Source organism: Lagenorhynchus albirostris, chromosome 3, assembly GCF_949774975.1.
Source record: "Lagenorhynchus albirostris chromosome 3, mLagAlb1.1, whole genome shotgun sequence".
NCBI classification, from domain to species: Eukaryota; Metazoa; Chordata; class Mammalia; order Artiodactyla; family Delphinidae; genus Lagenorhynchus; species Lagenorhynchus albirostris.
The window spans coordinates 161,826,310-161,847,234 of NC_083097.1; the positions used below are offsets into that span (position 1 = coordinate 161,826,310).

The 20,925-nt window shown below is 58.7% G+C and overlaps 3 protein-coding genes across 9 annotated transcripts in view; 1 reads left to right on the forward strand and 2 right to left on the reverse strand.

Moving 5' to 3' along the window:
• NFIX (nuclear factor I X) overlaps window positions 1-3,643 on the forward strand; it is a 95,278-nt gene extending 91,635 nt beyond the window's left edge. For all 5 annotated transcript variants that reach the window (XM_060144956.1, XM_060144957.1, XM_060144959.1 and 2 more), the window contains one exon: window positions 2,412-3,643. In XM_060144956.1, the coding sequence (XP_060000939.1) occupies window positions 2,412-2,426 (15 nt within the window). In that variant the 3' untranslated portion in view covers window positions 2,427-3,643. The remainder of the gene's footprint in view (window positions 1-2,411) is intronic.
• Window positions 3,644-6,127: 2,484 nt separating this feature from the next.
• On the reverse strand, window positions 6,128-10,290 carry LYL1 (LYL1 basic helix-loop-helix family member). Its single transcript, XM_060144975.1, has 4 exons — window positions 9,841-10,290; window positions 8,574-8,926; window positions 8,398-8,489; window positions 6,128-7,581 (listed from the first exon to the last, which is right to left on the reverse strand). The coding sequence occupies exons 2-4, from the start codon at window positions 8,903-8,905 to the stop codon at window positions 7,166-7,168; spliced, it is 840 nt and encodes a 279-aa protein (XP_060000958.1). The 5' UTR covers window positions 8,906-8,926; window positions 9,841-10,290; the 3' UTR covers window positions 6,128-7,165.
• Window positions 10,291-12,031: 1,741 nt separating this feature from the next.
• Window positions 12,032-20,899, reverse strand: TRMT1 (tRNA methyltransferase 1). Of its 3 annotated transcripts, none has more exons than XM_060144948.1 (17): window positions 20,810-20,899; window positions 20,303-20,587; window positions 20,162-20,217; window positions 19,768-19,910; window positions 19,415-19,602; window positions 17,292-17,407; window positions 17,071-17,183; window positions 14,952-15,100; window positions 14,694-14,780; window positions 14,540-14,609; window positions 14,310-14,444; window positions 14,132-14,217; window positions 13,687-13,795; window positions 13,524-13,600; window positions 12,624-12,743; window positions 12,404-12,533; window positions 12,032-12,204 (listed from the first exon to the last, which is right to left on the reverse strand). In XM_060144948.1, the coding sequence occupies exons 2-17, from the start codon at window positions 20,560-20,562 to the stop codon at window positions 12,055-12,057; spliced, it is 1,989 nt and encodes a 662-aa protein (XP_060000931.1). In that variant the 5' UTR covers window positions 20,563-20,587; window positions 20,810-20,899; the 3' UTR covers window positions 12,032-12,054. The 3 variants fall into 3 exon arrangements, with proteins under 3 accessions (XP_060000931.1, XP_060000932.1, XP_060000933.1); XM_060144949.1 differs by having other exon boundaries at window positions 20,303-20,506; window positions 20,810-20,887; XM_060144950.1 differs by lacking the exons at window positions 19,415-19,602; window positions 19,768-19,910; window positions 20,162-20,217; window positions 20,303-20,587; window positions 20,810-20,899 and having other exon boundaries at window positions 17,305-17,323.
• Between the last annotated feature and the right edge of the window lie 26 nt (window positions 20,900-20,925).

A 20,925-nucleotide genomic window follows, 5' to 3' on the forward strand; every position in this document is an offset into this window, starting at 1 on the left:
GTTGTCCCCGGCCTCTTCCCTCACAGGAAGGGGGAGGGGCAGGCTCACAGCCAGGGTGATGGTGTAAGGCTTCTGGTGTAGTCTCCCCTCGGGAAGGTGTGTGTGTGTCCCAGAGAACACTAACACCCGAGCCTGCAGGGACAGGGGGCTCACCCGGGCAGCTCCCCTGTTCCTCCGGCCAGGACCGAAGCCTGGGAGCTGGCGGCTTAACCAGCCCTCCCCCAGCCACTCTGAGAATGCCTCAGGCCCGGGTTTCCCCCACACCTTGCTAGGCCCCCATGAGCCTCCATTTGGCCTAAAATCAGTCGATGGGGTTGAACTTTGGGCCGGTGCTCCAGGAGCTCCATCAAAGGAGGGCAGGTCTCCTCTCTGCATGTTGTCCAGTACATGGCAGGAAGTGTAGTATCTCTGCCCACCCAGTAAATGCTAGCAGTGCCCCCAGTCATTGTGGCAACCCCAAACCCCCGTGTTTCCAAATGCCCTCCATCTGCACTATCCTGTGTGGTAGCCACTGGCCACATGTGGCTGTTTAAAGTAAATAACTAGAGAAAAATTTAGTCCCTTGGTCACACTAGCCATATTTCAAGAGCTTAGAAGCCATGCGTTGTTAGTGGCTACTGCATTGGACAGCACAAATAGAGAATATTTCCATTGTCCCAGAAAGTTCTAGATGATCTCCGAGGCCCTGTCTTTCTTTTTTCCAGTTTCATTGAGATATAATTGACATATAGCATTGTATAAGTTTAAAGTGTACAACATAATGACTTGACTTACATACATCACGAAATGACTGCCACGATAGGTTTAGTAAACATCTATGATCTCATATAACCAAGGCCCTTTCTAACTCTAAAACTTGATGTCTCCATCTCACGGTGGACCATGGCCTGTGGTTCCAAACCAGAGCCTGAGGGCTGTAGGCATAATCTGTGTGACCAAGACAAGTGTTTCAAATATTGGAAAAATTTCACATGAAATTGTCTGGACTTTCAAGCTTCTTTTTTTTTTTTTTTCAAATTAATAAATTATTTTTGGCCGTACCACATGGCATGTGGGATCTTAGTTCCCCGACCAGGGATCGAACCCGCACCCCCTGCATTGGAAGCTCAGAGTCTTAACCACTGGACGGCCAGGGAAGCCCCTCAAGCTTCTTTTGAAAATTTGGCTGATCTAGCCACCCTAGGCCCTCACCCTGATGTGGCAGCCTTGGCCACAGCCTTGGAAAGGTGCTGGTGTCCTGGTCACCACAGACCCTGCCTCCCTGTGAACACGCCACACATAGCAGTTAGGAGCATTGAGTCTGAGCTGCCCCCTGCATTTGAGTCCCAGCTTGGCCCTGTGGGCTGTGTGGCCTTGGGCAGTTCAGCCACCCTCTCTTCACCTGGCTTCTGTGCAGGGTTGGAGTGAGGATAGAATGAGTCCGCACCAGGTGCATGCTCTGTAGTTAGCTCTGCTTGGCCTCTGCAGATCTGAGTCTGTGACCCTGAGCCGGAGAGAGGCCCCAAGATGCATTTTCAGGGACCACCCACCACCATTTTGCCCCGAGGGTACCACCAGACATACCCAGGCACTGTAGACCATAGAGGAGAACCCCCCTGCCCCGCCCCTTGGCCATGAGGTGGGGCCAGAGCCTTTTGTGGAGGGTTCTGCCAGGCAGCCCAGTTCCCAGGGGTCCACCCTAGGTGTGTTTTGTACTGAGTGGCTGCCAGAGCCTGTTTGTGGGAAGGCGGCGCCCCCTGCTGGCACCCTGAGGGAAGCGATGCCCACCCGAGGGAGCCTCAGGTCTTCCACAGGGCGTGGCGCCCAGGAGGGTAGAAGATCAAGCCCACTGGGCTACTGATCCCTTCCCCCGGGCCTGGTACTGCTAGGGACTGAAGCCATGTGGTACCCACCCCTCCCCAGACTTTCAGGCTGTGGGACCTTAGCTGAGCTATGCAGATGGGAATTTCTGCTTTTAATCCAAAGAGACAGAAAGAAAACTCAGCAAGAGGCTGGGCTACCCCCCACGCCACTCCCCAAACCCCTCTGGGGACAAAAGCTGTAGCCTGGCATCCTCCCCCACCCTCCAGGACCCACACAAAAACCTAAACAGTTGGAAACATGGCCAGATCCCAGGTCTGTGCTTGTGCCAGTGCCAGCCACGGGGTTCACCCGCTGGGCACGGTACCCACGAGAAGGCCAGCTGGACTCTAGCACCGGAGGCAGGGTCTCCCGGGGGGTCAGGAGCCCCATAGGAGGGACCGACAGAGTGGGGATGTACCTCTGCACGAGGTGTTGGTGTCCTTGGCTCTGCTGGAGCTGGACCCTCCAGGGGCCTCAGGAACCAGCCTGGAGTCACAGGACCAGGTGGGAGCAAGAAGGGACCTGCCCCTGCTATTCTCAATATCGCCTCTTTTTTCGTCCCATTTCAGTCCTGGTTCCTCTGATAAGATCGACAAAAGAAATGGCAAAATGAAAAGAAGAGGTTCCTCAAAAGGGGGGAGAAGAAATTTTGAGACGTGGAAAAAAATCCCCCAGCCCAGCCCAGCCCCACCGAAAAGCAAAAATTAGACGTCGTCAGCCACTCAGCCCTTCTCTCCTCCAGCCCGGGGACCCCTGCAGGCCCCCAGAAGCAGCTCAGTTCTCGGAGAGCCTCAGAAGAGGTCTCGGTGGAGCTGTGCACCAGCAGCCAAGCAGAAAGAAACATGCAAAACGGACTCTGTCAAGTAGAGGACAGAAAGAAAGGATGCAGAACTGCCTTCCTCCCCCCACATCCCGTCCCGGCCTTCTGGGGAAGGAGCAAAATCCCCAAACAAAGCAACCAGCACAATTCTGAAGGGGCCTGTCCCCCACCCTCACCCTTCCTAGGGGAACCCCACCCTCGACTAGGGCCGGAGCTTCACTAGGGAGCTCAGAGGACCAGCTTGTAAAGATGATGGGGTGCAGATCCAGAGGGCTCTCCCCTCCAGACTCCACCCCCTCCCTCCCTCACTGCCTTTGCCTCTGGCTTCTTCCCCCAGCTGCTCTGGACCGGGTGAGGCAGGGTAGCCTCGCGATGTCCCTCTGTCCCACCCTCGGGCTAGAAGCCCCCCAACCCCGGCTGGGCAGGGGGCATCTCCCGGAGCTAGTTTTGTGCTCCCAGAATGGAGGGTGTTCTACCACCCGACCCTGAGCTGCAGGGGCAGTTCCCCGAGCCCCAAACCCCTCTGTACAGTCCATAGGAAAAGGTCGGAATGCTCTAGACAGCCCATCCCAGCCTGGGACAGGTCCCCTCTTCCCTCTCTCCCAAGGCAGGCCAGGAAGGTCACCGTCCTGACATGCTACACGTGAGGGGAGGTGGGCCCCAGGTTGCCCCCACACCCCAGCCCCGCATGCAGGTGCCCTCGCTCCGCCCCATCGGTCCCTGCCCCTGCCCCTACGCAGACAGCCCTGCTGTGGCCGGGCCGGAGAGTGGAGCAGAAAGGGGACCCCGGAGTCGAGCGAGGAGGACGAGGCAGCCGCCGCTGCCGTTGGCTAAACCGCCACCCGCGCTAGGTAGGCGTCCTGCTTGCCGACTTTCAGTTCCTTTGGAGGGTGTTGGGTGTCGTCCTTTTTCAAAAGTGTTTTGGAGCTTTCTCTGCCTCCCCTTTCCCCCACGCCACCCCCATGGCCACTTCTCTCTGGATTTCAGCTGTAATGTCTTTACTCTTTATTTAGGGGTGGGGCATTCATTGTTTCGGTCTTTTGCTGTTGCAATTGGGAACTCCTCCATTTGAGCAACTTGGGAACAATTTGGTAACACACCACAAGAAGTAGCTCTCCCCCACCACCACCACCACAGCCCCCTCCTCCCCCAAGGGATGGTTGGGGGCCTGTCCAGAGGGTCTTCAGAAGCCCCCCTGGGAGGGAGGGGAGCAAGAGCACGCCCAGCCCGCCTCCAGGGTGTGACTTGGCCCCTCTGGCTTGTCTTTCTGTGCCTTACTCCCTCCTCCCTGCATCTTGGCCCCCTTCTGGAGTCCTTGTGCCTCTCTCTCTCTCTTTCTCTCTCCTTCTTAACTGTATGAAAACACAAAGCACAGGTCAGGATCCTCTGAAAGTCAATCAACCCAACGTTGCACCACATAGGGGTGGGTTATGGGCTTTATTTATTGTGAATCTAGTTTGTGAGGCTGTGGCCCCAAGCAAAGGGAGGGAAGGAGGGGAGGGAGGTGGCTGGAGAGGAGAGGAGAGCTCTTACCTGGGGCAAAAGGGGCCAGCTTGAGTGGTGCCTCCTCCCCAGCTGGAAGCCACAAGGTGGCTGGCCCCAGGGGTGGCTTTTGTTGGAAGTTGAGCGAAGCCCCTCCCCCATCCGCGTGCAGCCCTCGAGGAGGACCGGGTCTGAGAAGCAGGGGATAGGGGAATCCGCGGGAGCCTGGGGGTCGTGGGGAGTAGGGCGGGGGGTGGGGGGCCGGGTGGGCCGGGCGTGACGCGCGGTCAAAGTGCAATGATTTTTCAGTTTGGTTGGCTAAACAGGGTCAGAGCTGAGAGGGGAGCAGAAGGGACCCCTGCCCCCCTGCCCGGCCGCACACGCCCCTTCCCTCGAAGACAATCGGGGCCGCGGGCGCGGTGGGTCCTCGGGGGCGGGGGTCTGCGGGGCGCCCGCCCAGGCGAGGTCGGAAGCTGCAGGCCAGCTGGGCCGGGGCGGGAGCGCGCCCTGCAGGGCTGCCGGGGTGGGCACGGGGGTTGGGGGCCGCTCCTTTCCTAAGTGTTGTTGTGAGGGGCAGGCGAGGGGCGACGAAGGCGACAGGAGATGTGGGGACGTGTTAGAAGAGAAAAAACCCACAAAAAAATATATATGGGGGAAATGAACTTTTTTTTTTTTTCATTGAACCAAGTGCAATGCATCAGAGAGTTTTCCTATCTTTGTATGTTAAGAGATTAAGAAAAAAAATTCTATTTTTGTTGTAATGTCCTCGCGGCTCTGGGGACGCTAAAAGAACCGGGCCTGCCCCGCCTTGTGCGGGGGTAACGAAAGCTGAGTGTTTTTTCCTTTTTTTTTTTTTTGTTCTTTTTTTTTTTTTTTAAGTCGTTTTCCTGCGTTGACGAGGATGATCTGGGGTTTTTATTTGTTTCGTCGTTCGTTCTCGGTTTCGGTGGGAGGGCTGAAGGAAACGTTCACATTTTAGAATTGAAAAATAAAAAAACAACACCTCGACATTAAAAAACCAACACAAGATCAAAAAGGAAAAGGACGAGAGAAAATTATTTTAAAGATAATTCAACATAAAAACCCTGGTGCTTCTTACATTATAAAGTACGTTTTAAAAAACCCACAAACTATTATACATAAGTTTATGAATCAATTAAATATCCTGCACTTGTTAGGAACACGCATATCCCTTCTTTGTTGAGTTTAACGGAACGGGACAGCGGCGTGCGCCCGGCGGCGGGCTGCTCTGGCCGCGGGTCTCCCCGGGCGCCCCCTCCCCGGGGCCCAGCGCCCCGTCCTCGCCCCATCCCCGTCCGGGCCCGGGGGCGCGGCGGCGGGTCCCCAGCCCCTCCCCCGCAGAGGTCAATGCCAACGAACAAACGTCCCCTCCCTCCCTCTCCAACCCGAGCGTCCTTCTTTGAGCCAGACGCCAACTTGACCCTCACCAGCATTATCAGGAGCGCGCTCAGCAAGTTGGTAGTTTCTCCCCTCCCCCGCCCCCCACCGCTTCCCCGGCGCCCGCGACTCAACATCACCCTCCCACCCCCACCCCGGTCACCCTCCGGGGAGTACGGGGAAGGCTCGACGCTCCAGGACAGGACCAGCCAAGCTGACAGGTCGATTCGCCCAGGCCCGCGCACGCACGCACGCACGCACACGGCCCCGCACACAGCCCCATCCTTACCCTGCAACCAACCCCGTCGACTGCCTTACACACCCGCCCCCGCGCTGGCCGGCCGACCTAGTGCCTTGTTCTCACCCCCGTGCTGGCGGAGCGGACGCCGCGCTCTGGGTCCCAGAGGGGCCGGGTGGCTCAGACGACCCACCACTTCCCCACCCCGACCGTGCAGAACGGACACCCCCCCCCCGACACACACACACACGAGAGAAAATAAAGGAGCAATAAAGTCACGAGAACTTTCGTCCCCCAATCGAGAGCCCGAGGGGCACCCCAGCCCCGCCTCTGCTCCCACCCACCCACCCTTGGGGCGCCCCCCTCCCCCCGCAAGCCAGCCTGGGCCAGCCCCGCTTCGGCCCCGGGAGATCCGTGCGCCCGACCAGCACCAGCATCGCGGACCGCAAAGGCCGCCCGTCCCGTCAAACAAGTTTCTTCTTAGGCTAAGAAACGCAGTATATACGAGTATCTCTATATATAGTACTAATGGATTTGGTGTGCTTCCCCCTTAGCGTCCCCGTCCCTCCGCTCCTCTTCCTTCAGCCTGGTCTCCCCCTCTCTGCCCTCCACCCCCGTCTCTGCACTGAGATACATAAGAAACAAGGGTAGTTTACTGTCTGTTTTGTTTTCTGGGTTTTCAGTGTCCTAGCGGAATGCAAGTAGGCAGCCAGCCCGTACGTTCCCTCTCCGCCCCGCCCCGCCCCAACCCGCCCCCGTCACTGCGCTTCTGTTATACCATCTTTGCCTGACTCTCTCCGGCTTCTCCATTGAATGGCTAATGTGTATGTGAAATAAAGAAATAAAGAAAAACAAAAGCAAGAGCGCCTGAGCCTTCGCTAACGCGATCGTGCGGGACAGTTTCGGGATCGGTGGGGTGGGGCCGCCGCATGGATTCTGCGCCTCTCTCCTCCCGCCAGGCCGGCGGCCGCCACCGTCGAGGAGCGCGTATCTCTTGGTCTCCGGGAGGGGGCGCCGGTGAGAAAGGAGTAGGCTCTCCGGTCCCTCCCCACCTCCCTCGGTGACCCCAGCACGTAAAAATGCGGCACCACTTGGGTCCGATGACCGCTCCGATGACGTGTTGGTTCCCGGGCCTCTCCCCCGGGAGGGGTACGCGGACAAGGCCACTTCCAGCGGGCGGTAGGCGATAAAAGGGTCTGCAGGGCCCCTGGGGGCGACGGTCGCCCTTCCAGACCCCCGGGCCCTTTCCCCTGTAGGGGACTCTTCACTGGTCCTTCTTCGGGGGAGTTATCTCCAGAGCAGGCGCTGAGCGTCGTCCGCCCCTTCCTGGACGGCCCTGGGCTGAGTTCCCAGTGCCCTTCGGCTCAGAGGCGACACCGTGGAGGTCATCGCACCTCCGGACTCACAGCCGCTTTTTCTGTCTTGATGGGTCGGCCCGCCCCACCGGGGCTGCCATCGGGGCCGCCTGGGGGCGCGGGCTGCGGGCGCGCCACCACCTCGGCCTTGCGACAAGGCCCGCGGCGGGCGCCGTCGTCCAGGGCTCGGTGCGCCGGCCGTTTGCGGGGCCCTGGAGGGGCGGAGCCTGCGGCCAGAGCCGCTGCCTGGTCGCGCAGCAGCCGCACCAGGAAGCCAATGTATTTCATGGCCAGGCGGAGCACCTCGTTCTTGCTCAGCTTCCGGTCGGGCGGGTGCGTTGGCAGCAGTTTCCTGAGCTCGGCGAAGGCGCCGTTCACGTTCTGCTGCCGCCAGCGCTCCCGACTGTTGGTGAACACGCGCCGGGCCACCTTCTGGGGCTGGTGCCCTGAGGATAGGAGTGGCAGGGTTGGCGCCATGGCCCGGGGGAGGCAGGCACCCCCACCTGCCCTTACTCCAGACTCCCAGCACCCTCATGGGACTTCATCCCCGGCAGGGAGCTGGGCCTTTCACCACCCAAGGGATACACACGTAGGATCCACGTGTAGCCCTCCTGCCAGTTAGCAGCCCCCGCAGCCCCACCTCTAAGCTGCCTAGACAAGGACTATCACAGGCCCAAGCTGCAGAAAACTGAAGCCTTCTGTACCTCTGTCTACACCTTGATGTTAAGGGCTGAAATTCTCTAGGGAATGTGGCTGCCGGTCCGGGGAGCTGTCCCTATGGTCCTCATTCTCACTCTGAGAGTTTCTCTCCCAGTGACTGTGGTGCCGTTCATGTCTCAGGTGGCCTTGTGAACTCCTGGTATATCTAAATGGCTGTGGTGTGTGATCATTGCCGTGTGGTTGTGTGGCTAATTCCCGTGTGGCCATGGGCCTCAGTGGCTGTGGTTGCGGTCCTGTGGCTCTCTCTCGTGCGGCTGTTTCCTGTGTGCCTGTGCCTGTGCGTGGCTGTCATTTTGAAGCCCCCATGCCATGCTGTGTCTTGCCGCGACCCTTTGTGGCTCGTTGGGTGGCTGTGCTTGTGTGGAACTGGCCATTTTTCTGGGGTTTTGCACGTGGGCGTAACCTGCCTGAGTACGGAGCCCCTGTGTGGGCTGTCCTGTGTATGTCTGTGTGCGATGTCACGTAACCTTTCCCTGCGGAAGGCTATGTGACAGACGTGGGCCCCAGCAGAGATGGCTGGGCGAACACAAACCCATACTCACCCTCAGCCAGCTCCAGCTCACAATGGCTTGGTCTCCGCTTCAGCCGGCTGCTAGGGAAGATGCTGAAAGGTCCTGCCGGCCCAATGTAGAGGCTGTAAGGGGTCGTGGGTCACTAATGCCTTGTGGGTAAGGACCCTGACCCCGGATTCCCCCCCAGGCCCCAGGCCCCCACTGACCTGTTGAGGAAGGGGTGAGGGTGGTAATGCAGGGCCAGGGGCGCTGGGGCGGTTCCCAGGGTGGAGAGTTGCAGCAGCGGGGGACGGAGGGTGCTTAGTTCCGTGGTGGCCATGGCTGCCCCTGGGGGCCTGGTGTGGCCCAGGCTGATCACTGGCACGCCAGGGGGCAGCCTGGGTGGCGAGGAGCCTCTGTGGCCCACCTCCTCCGCCTTTGGGGGCCCAGGCGAGGCAGGCTTTGGGGGCGGGGCAGGCACTGGGCTGGGGGCACACACCATCTTGGCCTTCTCGGTCATGGTGGGGCCCACCTCTGCCTGGGCCTCGGGCGGGCACATGGACCCCGAGGGGGTGCTCACCTGTGGGAGGAAGGAAGCCAGCGGGGAGGGGGGAATCAGAAGCCACCCCCCACCCTTAGCCCAACAGAGCCCTCAAATGGGAGGAAGACTGGAGGGGGTGGCAGTTCAGTGGGCAAAGGCAGATGCAGGGTGGGCCCAGAAACTACCAGGACATGGGAGGGGGTCCAACACAAGGACAGGAGGTGCCCACTGAGGTGCTGGGCAGCACTGAGCTCAGCAATGCTGCTTCTGAGCTGTCTGTGACCCATGAGGCCTTAGTTGTAGAGCCCCTGAGCAAATTTCCCTTCTTCCAGAATCCCCTCTCGCCTGGAGCCTGGAGGGAAGGGCAAGGCAGGGAGCCCATGATGGACCCTTTGACCACAGGGTGCCCCTGTAACCCTCAGATCTGATCCCAAGACCCTTCATTGACACCATGGACCTTGGAATCCCTCCACGATTGACTGACCCTTCACTGATCACTGCCCCCTGGCTGACCATGTGGCCCTCAGCTATAACCCTGAGGCTCTTCCCATTGTCTCCATGTCAGACTCTGAAAGTCCTCCATAATCACTCCAGTGACCACGCCCCCACCCGCTGAAAATGTCCCCCGTGACCCCACTGCTGACATTGACTCCAGATGCTAACCCTACTGCCCAGCACAGTCATGCCCCAATCCTCCCTCTGGCTCTTGTGTCCTCCCCACCCCCCATCAGTATCCACCCCTTTGCACCCTGCTTCCACATCCCTGTTCACTCTTGGCCTCATGGCCTGGCGTGTCCCAGCAATGTCTGGGATTCCTGGCCCCTCTGCCCTGTCTTCCCTAGCTAGGCCTAGTCTCTCACTTAGTGGGCCCCCTAGATGAATGAAGGAAGGAACGAATGAATGAATGTAGGCGGGTCCGGGATCCCCCAATTTCAGGCCCACGCCACTCTTACCCCAGCACTGCTCCGGATGCCTGCTGATGGCCGTGACTCTGTCCTTCAGGTCCAGGATGTGGTTCCGACTTCAGGCAAGGCACTGCCACCCGCTCGGGCCTCTGCGCTCCGTGCTGCTGGCGGCCGGAGGCCCTGTCTGGGCCGCAGCATCAGGCCGCCCCACTTCCTTGGCTCCCAAGGGCCACCGCGGCGGCGGTGGCAACAGGGTAGGTCCCTCCAGGGAAAGTGAGCAGCTCCGGGCCGCCTGCCCTCTCCCCGCCCCTGGCGGCCGGGTTTCCTCCCTCTCACCCCTGGCGCAGCGGCCGGAGGATGCTGGGCCAGTGCAGATAAGGGCCTGGCTGCCTGGCCGCGCCTGATAAGGAGCCGGGCTGACCCCGGAGGAAACCAGCGGGCGGGGATCTCCTAGCGCGGGCCTCAAGTCCCCGCCCCCAGCCGGCACATGCAGGACTGACTGTCACCCCTCAAGGCCTCACCTTCCATCCCCCCAGGCACTGAAGGATCCCAGCCAGGGTGCACACCCCTAGGAGTGAGGTGCCCAGTTGCATGCAGAAGGGACACTGAGGCAGGGCTGGATGCAGTGGTCCCTATGTCACTTGGGTTTGTCCTCCAGCTTTGAATACCCCTTGCTGTGTCCGTGCTGATGGGGGTGGAGGAGAGCTCTTTCCGGCCCTGCTGGGGCCTCGTGACCCAGGGGCCCCCTTCTCCTCTCCTCACCCTGCCTGGTTCCTCTTTCTACAGAGTGCCTCCCCGCCTTTCTGCCAACCCCACCCAGGAGTGGGGCACTGACTGGAGGGCAGTTCTGACAGTTTGGCCTTGGGTGTCCAGCCTAGGCAGGTGTCTTGGGCCCCCCCCACCCCGTGCACTATCCACACCACCTTTCCAGGCCCAGGAGGGTGAGGGGAAGTACCACAGCTGGGGGAGACTTCCTCCCATGCCAGAGCTGGCAGAACCTTCTAATAGGTGCCTCCCCAGCAGGTCCCCACAATCCTGGGCCTCCACTTCACAGGATCACATAGCCCCAACTCAGAGGTCCTTGGCCGTCATCCCACAGTGGGGTCCACTTCAGGGTGGACAGTGATAAAGAGGCATTGGGTAAATATCTTGGAATGGCGGTAAAGCTCAAGTTCCTGCTGGGCCTCACAAAGGGAGGGGTGCTGGGTACCACAACGTAAGCAGTGACACTGTCAGCATAACACTGTCCCTTATCCCCAGCAACCTCCCACCAGGTCAGTCGTACTTTGCCCAGTGCATATCTGGGCGACTGCAGGAGCCCCAGGCAGGCCCTCAGCTGCCCCCCAGCACCGAACTATCGCCCCCCCACTCAGGAATCAGGTGAAGCCCAGGACCCCACAAGCAACCTTCCTACTGTCCCAGGGAAGCAAGAGTACAGTTCTAAACATACGAGTTAACTCTGGTATCCCTACAAGGTGGGTTCTGGAATTAGGTTCATTTTACAAATGGGGATGAAGCAAGGTAAAGGGTGCTTGCAGGGTCCCACAGCTACCACGTGGCAGGGTGGGGATTCTGCCCCAGGCCTCTTCGTTAACGCTGCCACCCGCCCCTGCCCTGGGGGGAGGGGTTGCAGCAGGCTGCCGGGTGCCTCAGTGTGCGAGCCCGAGGGGCCGCAGGGCAGGAAGCACCTGGTCTGGAGCGGATGCATGAGGCGCCTGGTTCCGGTCCGGCTTCCGCCACCGGGGCCCTGGCGGGAACTGGGCCAGAGAAACCAGGCGGCGAGGTGGCGGCGGCGGGGGCGCGAGTCCATAAGCGGGCGCGGGGTCTAGAACACCAGCCTGCGCGCGTGCCCGCGTCCAGGGGGCGCGCCCACGCTGGGAGGGTGGGAGGAAGGGGAAGGGGGTAAAGGTCCCTGCGGGCGTGAGCGCACGGCTGCCGCCCCGTGGCCACCTCGGGAACGGCAGGCGCCAGCAAATGGGTGGCTAAGCACCTTGCAGGAAGACGATCAGCTCCCCACCTCTCCGATACAGACAGAACACTCCCGTCAGAAACAATGACAACACTTCATTCGGGCAGGGACAAACACAGCCCAGATGCACAGAGCTCCCCAAGGGAGTCAAACCAGATGGACAGAGGAACAGACCCCAGACAAGCAGCTGAAGAGATGGACAGAGCCCCTCCAGCAGATGGACAGACACACCACAGGCAGCCTCCCCATTCAGACAAATGACAGTCAGGGGAAGGTGAAAAGTCTTTATTGGCTCAGTCTTCGCCTGGACCAGCAGCAGCCCCAGGCCCAAGGGGGTTCTGATCGGGGGCCTCTGGACAGTCAGTGGGGGTGGCTTCAGCAGTGGCCTTGGGTGTCAGGGGGCTATGCGAGTAGCAGCACTGCTCCCCACGCTGGCAGGTGCCCTGGTGGGAGTATGATGGGTGTGAATGAACCCTGGCCCGGAGCTCAGCAGCCTCTGCTGGGTTCCCTCCCTGGATGGGGAGCTCACTCCCACACACTTGCCTGGCCCCAGTTCTCCCAGCCCTGCCTGCCCATTGGCCCAGCCCTGTTGTCAGGAGGCGAACCCATGTGTGCTTCAGTGGGGGCTGGGGGGCCCCTCACCTCCTTGAACCTCTTGCAGGGAAATGTCTTGAGCTGGGCAGCCCGCTGGGCCAGGTCCTCCTCCGGCTCCTTTCGCTTATTCTGGAGTAGCTTGCGTCTCTCTTCCACAGCTTCGCCTGCCGCCTTGCCTCTGCGTAGGGAGACGAGTAGCGGAGGCTCCGTCTGGCCTCTGTGCCCACTCCCCCCAGCCAAGCCCCACCCCCATCCCACTCTCACTCACCGTGGCCGGGCGCGGGGCCGGGGACCCCAGTTGGCCTCGGGGTTGGCCTGGAAGCGCTTGAGTCCTCGCTGGCGGGAGCTGGGGTTGGCATCGTCCCGGATGGTGAAGTTGGCCTGCAGCCTAGGGAAATGAGGGTGGGGGCTGAAGGGCATCTACCAGGCAGGCGGGCACACACCGCCCAGGCCACCTGCCCACCTCAGTGCAGCTCGACGTACTTTGGGAAAACTGTGTCTGCAGACGTCAGGTTTCTATCATTCATTTAATAAACATTTATCAAGTGCCTACGGTGTGCTTAAAGTCTGCTGCCGGTAAAGCTAACATTCTAATGCACGAGAGAGGCAAGCAATGGGGCAAATCAGAAATCAGCAAATTATAACGTGTGAGGGCATGAGATTAAGAGTTTTGGGGAAAAGAGCACGGTAGAGGGAATGGGGAGTCTGGGAGCCATGCAGAGGCCCTGAGGAGGGGCTGTGCCTGGTGAGTTTGGGTGAGGAGGCCAGTGTGGAGTTGGGGGGGGGTGGTGGACGAATGAGGGCAGGGAGGTGAGGGGGAGATGGTGCAGGGCCTTCAGATAGAATTGTTTCTAGTGAGTCAGGTGGGAGCCACGGAGGGTTCTGAGCAGAGGAGGGACGGGATCTGACTTGTGCTCACAGGTGCCCTCTGGCCGCTGCGGGGAGAACAGAATGTGGGGGGAGGAGAGCTGGGGGACCAGGTGGTGAAGGCCACTGCACTGGTCCAGCTGAGCAGTACTGGGGCCAGAATAGGGTGAGGGCAGAAGGGGAGGGAGAGAAGTGGATGGATTCTGGATCTCACTTGAAGAATGAGCATGTGTCTGTGAGAAGGGTCTGTGTCGTCTACTTCCCGTGCCTGCGGGCAGCCGTATCCGTGCCGTGCCCCTACCTGGGCTCCACACTGAGAATGCGGAATGCCGGACTGGTCTCCGACAGGCGCTCCCGTTTCACCGGACACTCCTTCTCCTGGGAGGCAAAGGTGAGAGGTCAGAGGATGCTAGCACTGACCGTCCCCTGCCTTCCCAATTCCATCTGGTCAGGCCTGGCCTCACCCAGCAGCGCATGATGTCCCAGAGGGCCGAGGAGGGGGCGTCCGTCTTCACGGCATTCTTACAGGCGTGGGAGAGGGAGACCCGGAAGCCAGCATGGAGGAGGGCAGACCTGGGGACCGGGAGGGATTGTGAGGGGGAGGGGAAGGCTGGACCCCAAAGTCGGTGCTGACCTGTGAGTGTGACCCTTGTTTCACAGACTGGCGTGGCTGCACGTCTCCTGGTGACTACATTGCCTGCATAATGCCAACCACCTTCACAGTAAGACTATCCCCGTGGCCAGGGCTCATGGCTTCCAAGAGCTGTTCTAAGCTCTTGTGCATGAGAAGCCCTAGACCGGGGTTATGTTTGACCTCCATTTTATAGGGGACTCCAGTCCAAGAGGGACCCGACGTGCCCAAGGGCACCCGGGGGTCAGGCCGAGGCTCCGCCCCGGGCCCAGCCTCACCTCAGCTGCAGGAGCCTGGGCGTGCTGCAGCGGATGGTGCTGCTCAGCTGGTCCAGCGTGTAGTAGAGAGGTACATCCAGGAGCTCCTGCGAGAGAGGACGGCATGGGTGTGGGGCGGACCGAGGCAGGATGGCTGGGCACCCGCGGGGCCTCCTCCCGGTCACGGCGCGGTCCCCACCTCGGCGACGACGCTCAGGACCCCGCGGATCCGCTCGGCGGTGTGGAAGCGGCCAGGGTTGGCGCTCACAGCCTCTAGGACACGGCCCACGAAGTCTAGGTCATGGAGGGGCTCCGCCCACATGGGGCCACCAAGCTATGGACACACAGGGACCAGATAAGCAGGGATCAGGACAGCCAGGACCCCCGCCTCCCCCTGGCCTTTCCCCCCGCACCCCCGCCCAGCCCCACCTGGTGTCGCTGCCCACAGTGCTCACACTCTGGGGCCACGGGGGGGCCGCAGGCTGCAGAGAACTTGACCCTGCACAGAGAGGGGTGAGGTCGGGGGTGGTGACCCTGGCTGGGATGCCCCCTTCGCCTTCCCCCCCAGCTCCCCCTTGCTCACCGGCCACCGGAGGCTCCCGCTGCTTTCCCGAGGCGCTGGAGGTGGAACGCCCCGCAGCCCACACACTGGAACACCAGCGCCTGCTTGCTGTGGGAGACCAGGGTGGCCACCAGTTCCTGGAATTGCCACCGCACCCCAACTCTTCCCTCAGGCTGACTGGGTCCCCTTTGGGCTCCCCAGGGCAGCCTTCCCTCCCCCCGCCCCGGGAAAGGCCCCGTGACCTCCCTCATCCATCACCCTTCCCTGCCCCAGGCTAACCTGGCCGAGGCCTTGACCTTGGCCTGGCCGGTGAAGACGCGAACGAAAATGCGCACGTAGAAGTCGGCGCTGATGCTGAGCAGGGGCACCACGAAGCGCTGGTAGCAGTTGGCGTGGAGGTCCAGGCTGTGCAGGACAATCCTCAGGGCCTGGCGTGGGGGACGGGTGCCAGCCATCAGTCCTGCCCCCGCCGCCACCTCCCCTACAGGGAGCCACACAAGGTGCTCGCAAGTACAGGGTCAGGGCCGGCTCCCCGAGTTCTCAGGCCAGCCCTGAGTGACCCTTGGCAAGTGAGAGCCTCAGTTCCCTCATCTATGAAATCACACCCGTCTGTCTCTTTAAGGCCCTGGCACTAAATGATTAAGGAAGGGACTTCCCTGGCGGTCCAGTGGTTAAGACTCCGCGCTCCCAGTGCGGTGGACATGGGTTCCATCCCTGGTCGGGGAACTAAGATCCCACGTGCCGTGCAGCACGCCCCGCCCCCCCCAAAATGATTAAGGAAAGCACAGGCCCAGTAAACCAAACCTCTTCCAACTAGCATTCTCAGCATGCCCCGTGCTGTGTGATGTGGCACAAGGACCTGCATTCCTCTGGGCAGGATACCGGGTGCTGCGAACTACTGGGGCCTTCTCCTTGCCAGAGGCTGCAGTAAGACTCTGACACGGGAAAGGAGGCAGCATTTTCCAGACTGACCTGACAACAAGGTCCTTAAGGAACAAGGACAAGAGCCCTCCTTTCCCAGCCCCTCAACATAGCCAACCCTACCTTCTTGAATCCCCATAGCAACCTGGTGGGGTCTGGGTCCTCATCATACCCATTTCACAGATGCAAAAACAGAGGCCCAGAAAAGGTGAAGTCACTTGCCCAAAGCCACCAGCAAAACTAGGACCTGAACCCAGAGCCAAATGCAAACCTGGAAAAACTGCCTTTAAAAAATAATTTTGTGGGCTTCCCTGGTGGCGCAATGGTTGAGAGTCCGCCTGCCGATGCAGGGCACACGGATTCGTGCCCCGGTCCGGGAAGATCCCACATGCCGCGGAGCAGCTGGGCCCGTGAGCCATGGCCGCTGAGCCTGCGCGTCCGGAGCCTGTGCTCCACAACGGGAGAGGCCACAACAGTGAGAGGCCCGCGTACCGCAAAAAAAAAAAAAAAAAAATTTTGTGGACAACCCTGATGGCACAGTGGTTAAGAATCTGCCTGCCAATGCAGGGGGCAAGGGTTTGATCCCTGGTCCAGGAGGATCCCACATGCTGCGGAGCAACTAAACCCGTGCACCACAACTACTGAGCCTGCACTCTAGAGACCGCGTGCCACAACTACTGAGCCCATGTGCTGCAACTACTGAAGCCCACGTGCCTAGAGCCCGTGCTTGACAACAAGAGAAGCCACCACGATGAGAAGCTGCGCACCACAACAAAGAGTAGCCCCGGGTCGCCGCAACTAGGGAAAGCCCGCGCACAGCAATGAAAACCCAAAGCAGCCAATAAATAAATAAATAAAAAGCATAAAATTAGAGATAATAATAATAATTTTGTGGGAGTTCCCTGGTGGTCTAGTGGTTAGGATTCCAGGCTTTCACTGCTATGGCCTGGGTTTAATCCCAGGTCGGGCAACTGAGATCCTGTAGGTCATGCAGTGCGGCAAAAAACAAACAAACAAACAAAAAGAAAAAAAAAAGAAAAGAAAATTGCAAAGTTGTTGAAGTAGAGAATACTAGAAAGAATAATGTAATCACCCACTCTTATCCTGGGCAAAACTACTGCCCCACCCCACCCCCAAAGGACCATATTTGGCAGCCATGCTCTCAGGAACTATGCGGGTTAAAGAACGTGCTTGTTGGGACCTCCCTGGTGGCACAGTGGCTGAGACTCCGTGCTCCCAATGCAGGAAGCCCGGGGTCGATCCCTGGTCAGGGAACCAGATCCCACATGCGTGCCGCAACTCAGAGTTCGCATGCCACAACTAAGGAGCCCGCCTGCTGCAACTAAGACCCAGCACAACCAAAAAATAAATAGATAAATATTTTTAAAAAAACAAAGAACGTGCTTGTCATCGAAATCCTGGGATGGATCTGGCCAAGTAGGTCTGGGGGTGGGAGGAGAGTTGGGAGGCCCCTCACCATCTCGTGGCAGGCCCGGCTCTTGAGGGCCATGGCCCCGTACTTGCTGTAGCACGTCTCCCCACTGTTCCCCGCCAGCACTGCCATGTCTGTGCAGGTCACACACAGCAGCCCTGTGGGGAGGGACCCGGCAGTGAGGACCCTCCAACACCCCAAGCCCTGCTCAGTACATAACCCTCCCAACCCATCTCCACCCTGCCCTTGCATCAGGCTGGCCTCACCTCCTTCACTCACAGCCTGCACAGCTGCATCCAGGAAGGGGGCGGGGCTGCCATAGGGGTCCAGGTCAATGACATCAAACCGCTCCGACGCCTTCTGATGCTGGTACATCAGCATCCTAGGAGCGAGAGGGCCAGGTCCTCAGCCCCCTGCACCAGGGACCCGTGCTATGCCCTACACACGTTCACTCATACAATGTGATGGTTTTGGCCTGGACTTGGGGGCCAGCTGCGCGGCTTCAGATCCTGGCTTATCCACCTGCTAACTATATTAACTCTTCCTCCTTGGGTCTGTCTACCTATCTAACAGTGGCAATAATAATAGGGAATTCCCTGGCGGTCCAGTGGTTAGGACTCCGTGTTTTCACTGCCGAGGGCCTGTGTTCAATCCCTGGTCGGGGAACTAAGATCCCATAAGCCATGCAGCGCGGCCAAAAAAAAAAAAAAAAAAAACCCAAAAACAGAAAAACAAGATGGCAATAATAGCCGATACTGATGCAGCACATATTTACCTGACACTGTTTCAAGCGGTTTATAAATGTATTAACTCATCTAATCACACAATCTTCCACAGATTTGAAACTATTGTTGTTCTTTGCAGGTGAGAAAATGCAAATGCTCCTGACCGTGTAATTTCTAACTGCAACCCTTCCTTCGTCCATCCCTTGTACCCTGTTATTTCACCCCTGTCTCCTGCACTTCTCACCTCTAGTTTACTACACAGTTTGTTTATTTGTCATGATTATTGGTTATCATCTGTGTTTCCTATTAGATTCTTTTTTTTTAAAAAAAAGATTTATTTACTATTTATTTATTTATTTATATTTATTTTTGGCTGCGTCGGGTCTCTGTTGTGGCACGCGGGCTCTTCGTTGGCGCGTGGGCTTCTCTCTAGTTGTGGTGTGTGTTTTCTCTCCTCTACTTGTGGCACGCGGGTCGCAGAGTGTGTGGGCTCTGTAGTTTGTGGCATGCGGGCTCTAGTTGAGGCGCGCGAGCTCAGTAGTTGTGGTGCGTGGCCTTAGTTGCCCCGCGGCATGTGGGATCTTAGTTCCCTGACCAGGGATCGAACCCGCGTCCCCTGCGTTGTAAGGTGGATTCTTTGCCACTGGACCACCAGGGAAGTCCCCCTATTAGATTCTAATATGGTCAAGAAAGCAAACATTTTTAATTCATTTATTTTCTGTAAAGGGTCAGGTAGTAAGTATTTTAGGCTTTTTGCAAGACATATGGTCCCTATCACATATTCTTCTTTTTCTAAACCTTTAAAAATGTGAAAAACATTCTTAGATGGCAGGCCATAAAAAAACAGGCGTGGGCCTCGCAGGCTGCAGTTTGCTGACCCCTGCATTATGAACTCCACAAGGTCAGGGATTTTGTCTGTATTGTTTACCGATGCAGTCCTGACAGGCAGAATGGCTCCTGGGGACTTCCCTAGTGGTGCGGTGGTTAAGAATCCACCTGCCAATGCAGGGGACATGGGTTCAAGCTCTGGTCCAGGAATATCCCACATGCTGCGGAGCCACCAAGCCCGTGCGCCACAACTGCTAAGCCTGTGCTCTAGAGCCCTCGAGCCACAACTACTGGGCCCACGTGACACAACTACTGAAGCCTGCGTGCCTAGAACTTGTGCTCCACAACAAAAGAAGCCACCGCAATGAGAAGCCCGTGCGCCATGACCAAGAGTAGCCCCCGCTCACCGCAACTAGAGAAAGTCCACGCGCAGCAACGAAGACCCAACGCAGCCAAAAATAAATAAATAAATTTATTTTTTTAAAGAAAGAATGAAAAAAAAAAAAGAAAGAATGGTGCCTGGCACTGGATATACACTGGTTCACTTGATTGAATAAAAGTACAAGAAGTTGAGTCTAAAATGGAGACCATAACGGTACTTATTTCCACCTCGGAGCACAAGCCACACAGGTATAATCAGTAACCCCTATAACATACAGCAACCCCTATAAAACTACTGTCCTTGTTTTATAGACAAGGAAACTCGGGCTCTAAGAGGCTAAGGCCACTCTCCCAAGGTCACAGAGCAAGATTATGACACAGCCAGGATTTGACCCCAGGGACCTCTGTTCCAGAAAGCACCTTCCAGCAGCTAGCCTCTACTGCCCAGCACCTACCGGGCATCCGCCTGGCTGGGCTGTACAAGGTGGGCCACATCGTTGAGCTGCACATTACGGCGCATGAGATCCACGGCTCGGGCAGAGGCATCATTGGCAACCACGGATCGGAGCCCAGGCACCTCTAGCGCAAAGCGAATGGAACGGAGGCCGGAGGCTGCCAGGCCTTCCAGCACTCGCAGGCCTTCCTGTTGGAGTAAGCAGGGAGCCCCACTCACATCCATGCCTCCATCCTCTGCTGGGCGCCAAGGAGCCCCCCCTCCCAGCTCCTATCGCTCTCCCCCTCCAGGAGCCTTCCTTCTTTTACCACCCACTGGACTCCAGGGCTGCTACCTCCCACGTTCAGGCCCCACCTCGCAGATATCCCGCACGGCAGCTGTTCGAGGTTGGTCTCCCGGGGCCAGGTTTGCACCCTCTTTCACTTCAGCCTTGTCCTCCTCTTGCTCCGACAAGTCCACGACCACCTTTTGCAAATCCTTCTCACCTGGCACCTTGACTGCAGCCATCCAGACGCACGAGTTAGGGGATATCAAAGCGCCATCTGAGAAACCTCCCCCAACTCTTCAGAATACAGAAGATTCAGGGAAGAAAATCTTCCCCAAAGTCCCTGGAGAAAGGCAGAGGAGCAGAGCCCAGGGCCTGCTACACGGCTGGAGTCTTTCTGGAAGGTAAGGGAGGGAAGGGGCGGGGCAACGAGAGAGCTCTGCGTGACACCCCTGCCCACCAGGAGCCTGGACCTCTACTCACTCTGGATTCCTTTGGCCCCAAGCTGAATGCGAGCAAACTCGGTAATCACAGCACATCTGCGGGAAACGGAGAGTCAGCTCACACCCCTTCATCCTCATAGACCCACTGCCCTCTGCCAAGCTGACCCCGGACTCTGCTCACGTCAGGTCCCGGTTGAACTCCTGCACTGGGTTGTAGAAAACTTCGTTTGCGCTGGGGAAGACGATCTTGGCGGCCCCCTCAGTGACCGTCGTCTCCTGAACCTCAGGTGGGCGCTCTTCTCCGCAGGGCTCGGTGCCATTCTCCGTTGCCGCTGGATTTGGCGGCCCTTGGGGCTGCCCCTCCATAAAGCGGGCTCTAGAGAAGCTGCGGGCGGAGCGGAGACTCAGGCTTAGCCACAGAACGATCCTCGCACGGGACATCCGCGGGCGCCTCTGCCCGCCAAGCCTAGTTCGGAGGGCGGGGGAGAGAATAGCCAAAGCATCAGAGAGCTGCTTTCCTGGCCGGATGGCCTACACAAGTGTAAAGTAGGGACTAAGGAAACCCTGTGACCTCAGTAAATTGACACCACCCCCCGTCTTCGGAGGACTGTCCCTGAGAAGCCGGAAGCCCTCGAGCGGGCCCACCCATGCTCCGGATCCCTCCCCGCGTCGCCCAGGCCCCCCTCACCTTCTCCTGCGGCACCGAAAACCAAATTGGTCTCGGTGCACGTTTCCCCAGATTAGGACCTGGGCGCCGCCATGTTGGCACAGTGGGAGGGCAGATCATGTGACAGAGTTTAGTCA

Excerpts from the sequence above, each read along its gene's own strand:
- LYL1 (XM_060144975.1), bottom strand. The coding sequence starts at position 8,905 with ATGTGCCCGCCCGAGGCCCAGGCAGAGGTGGGCCCCACCATGACCGAG. Across the intron at positions 8,490-8,573 it reads CCTCACCCCTTCCTCAACAG|CCTCTACATTGGGCCGGCAG; the intron begins GTCAGTGGGGGC and ends GACCCCTTACAG. Across the intron at positions 7,582-8,397 it reads TGAGCTGGAGCTGGCTGAGG|GGCACCAGCCCCAGAAGGTG; the intron begins GTGAGTATGGGT and ends TCCTATCCTCAG.
- TRMT1 (XM_060144948.1), bottom strand. The coding sequence starts at position 20,562 with ATGTCCCGTGCGAGGATCGTTCTGTGGCTAAGCCTGAGTCTCCGCTCC. Across the intron at positions 14,610-14,693 it reads GCGGGAGCCTCCGGTGGCCG|GGTCAAGTTCTCTGCAGCCT; the intron begins GTGAGCAAGGGG and ends CTCTCTGTGCAG. Across the intron at positions 12,534-12,623 it reads CGGCCCCGCGCCCGGCCACG|AGGCAAGGCGGCAGGCGAAG; the intron begins GTGAGTGAGAGT and ends CTCCCTACGCAG.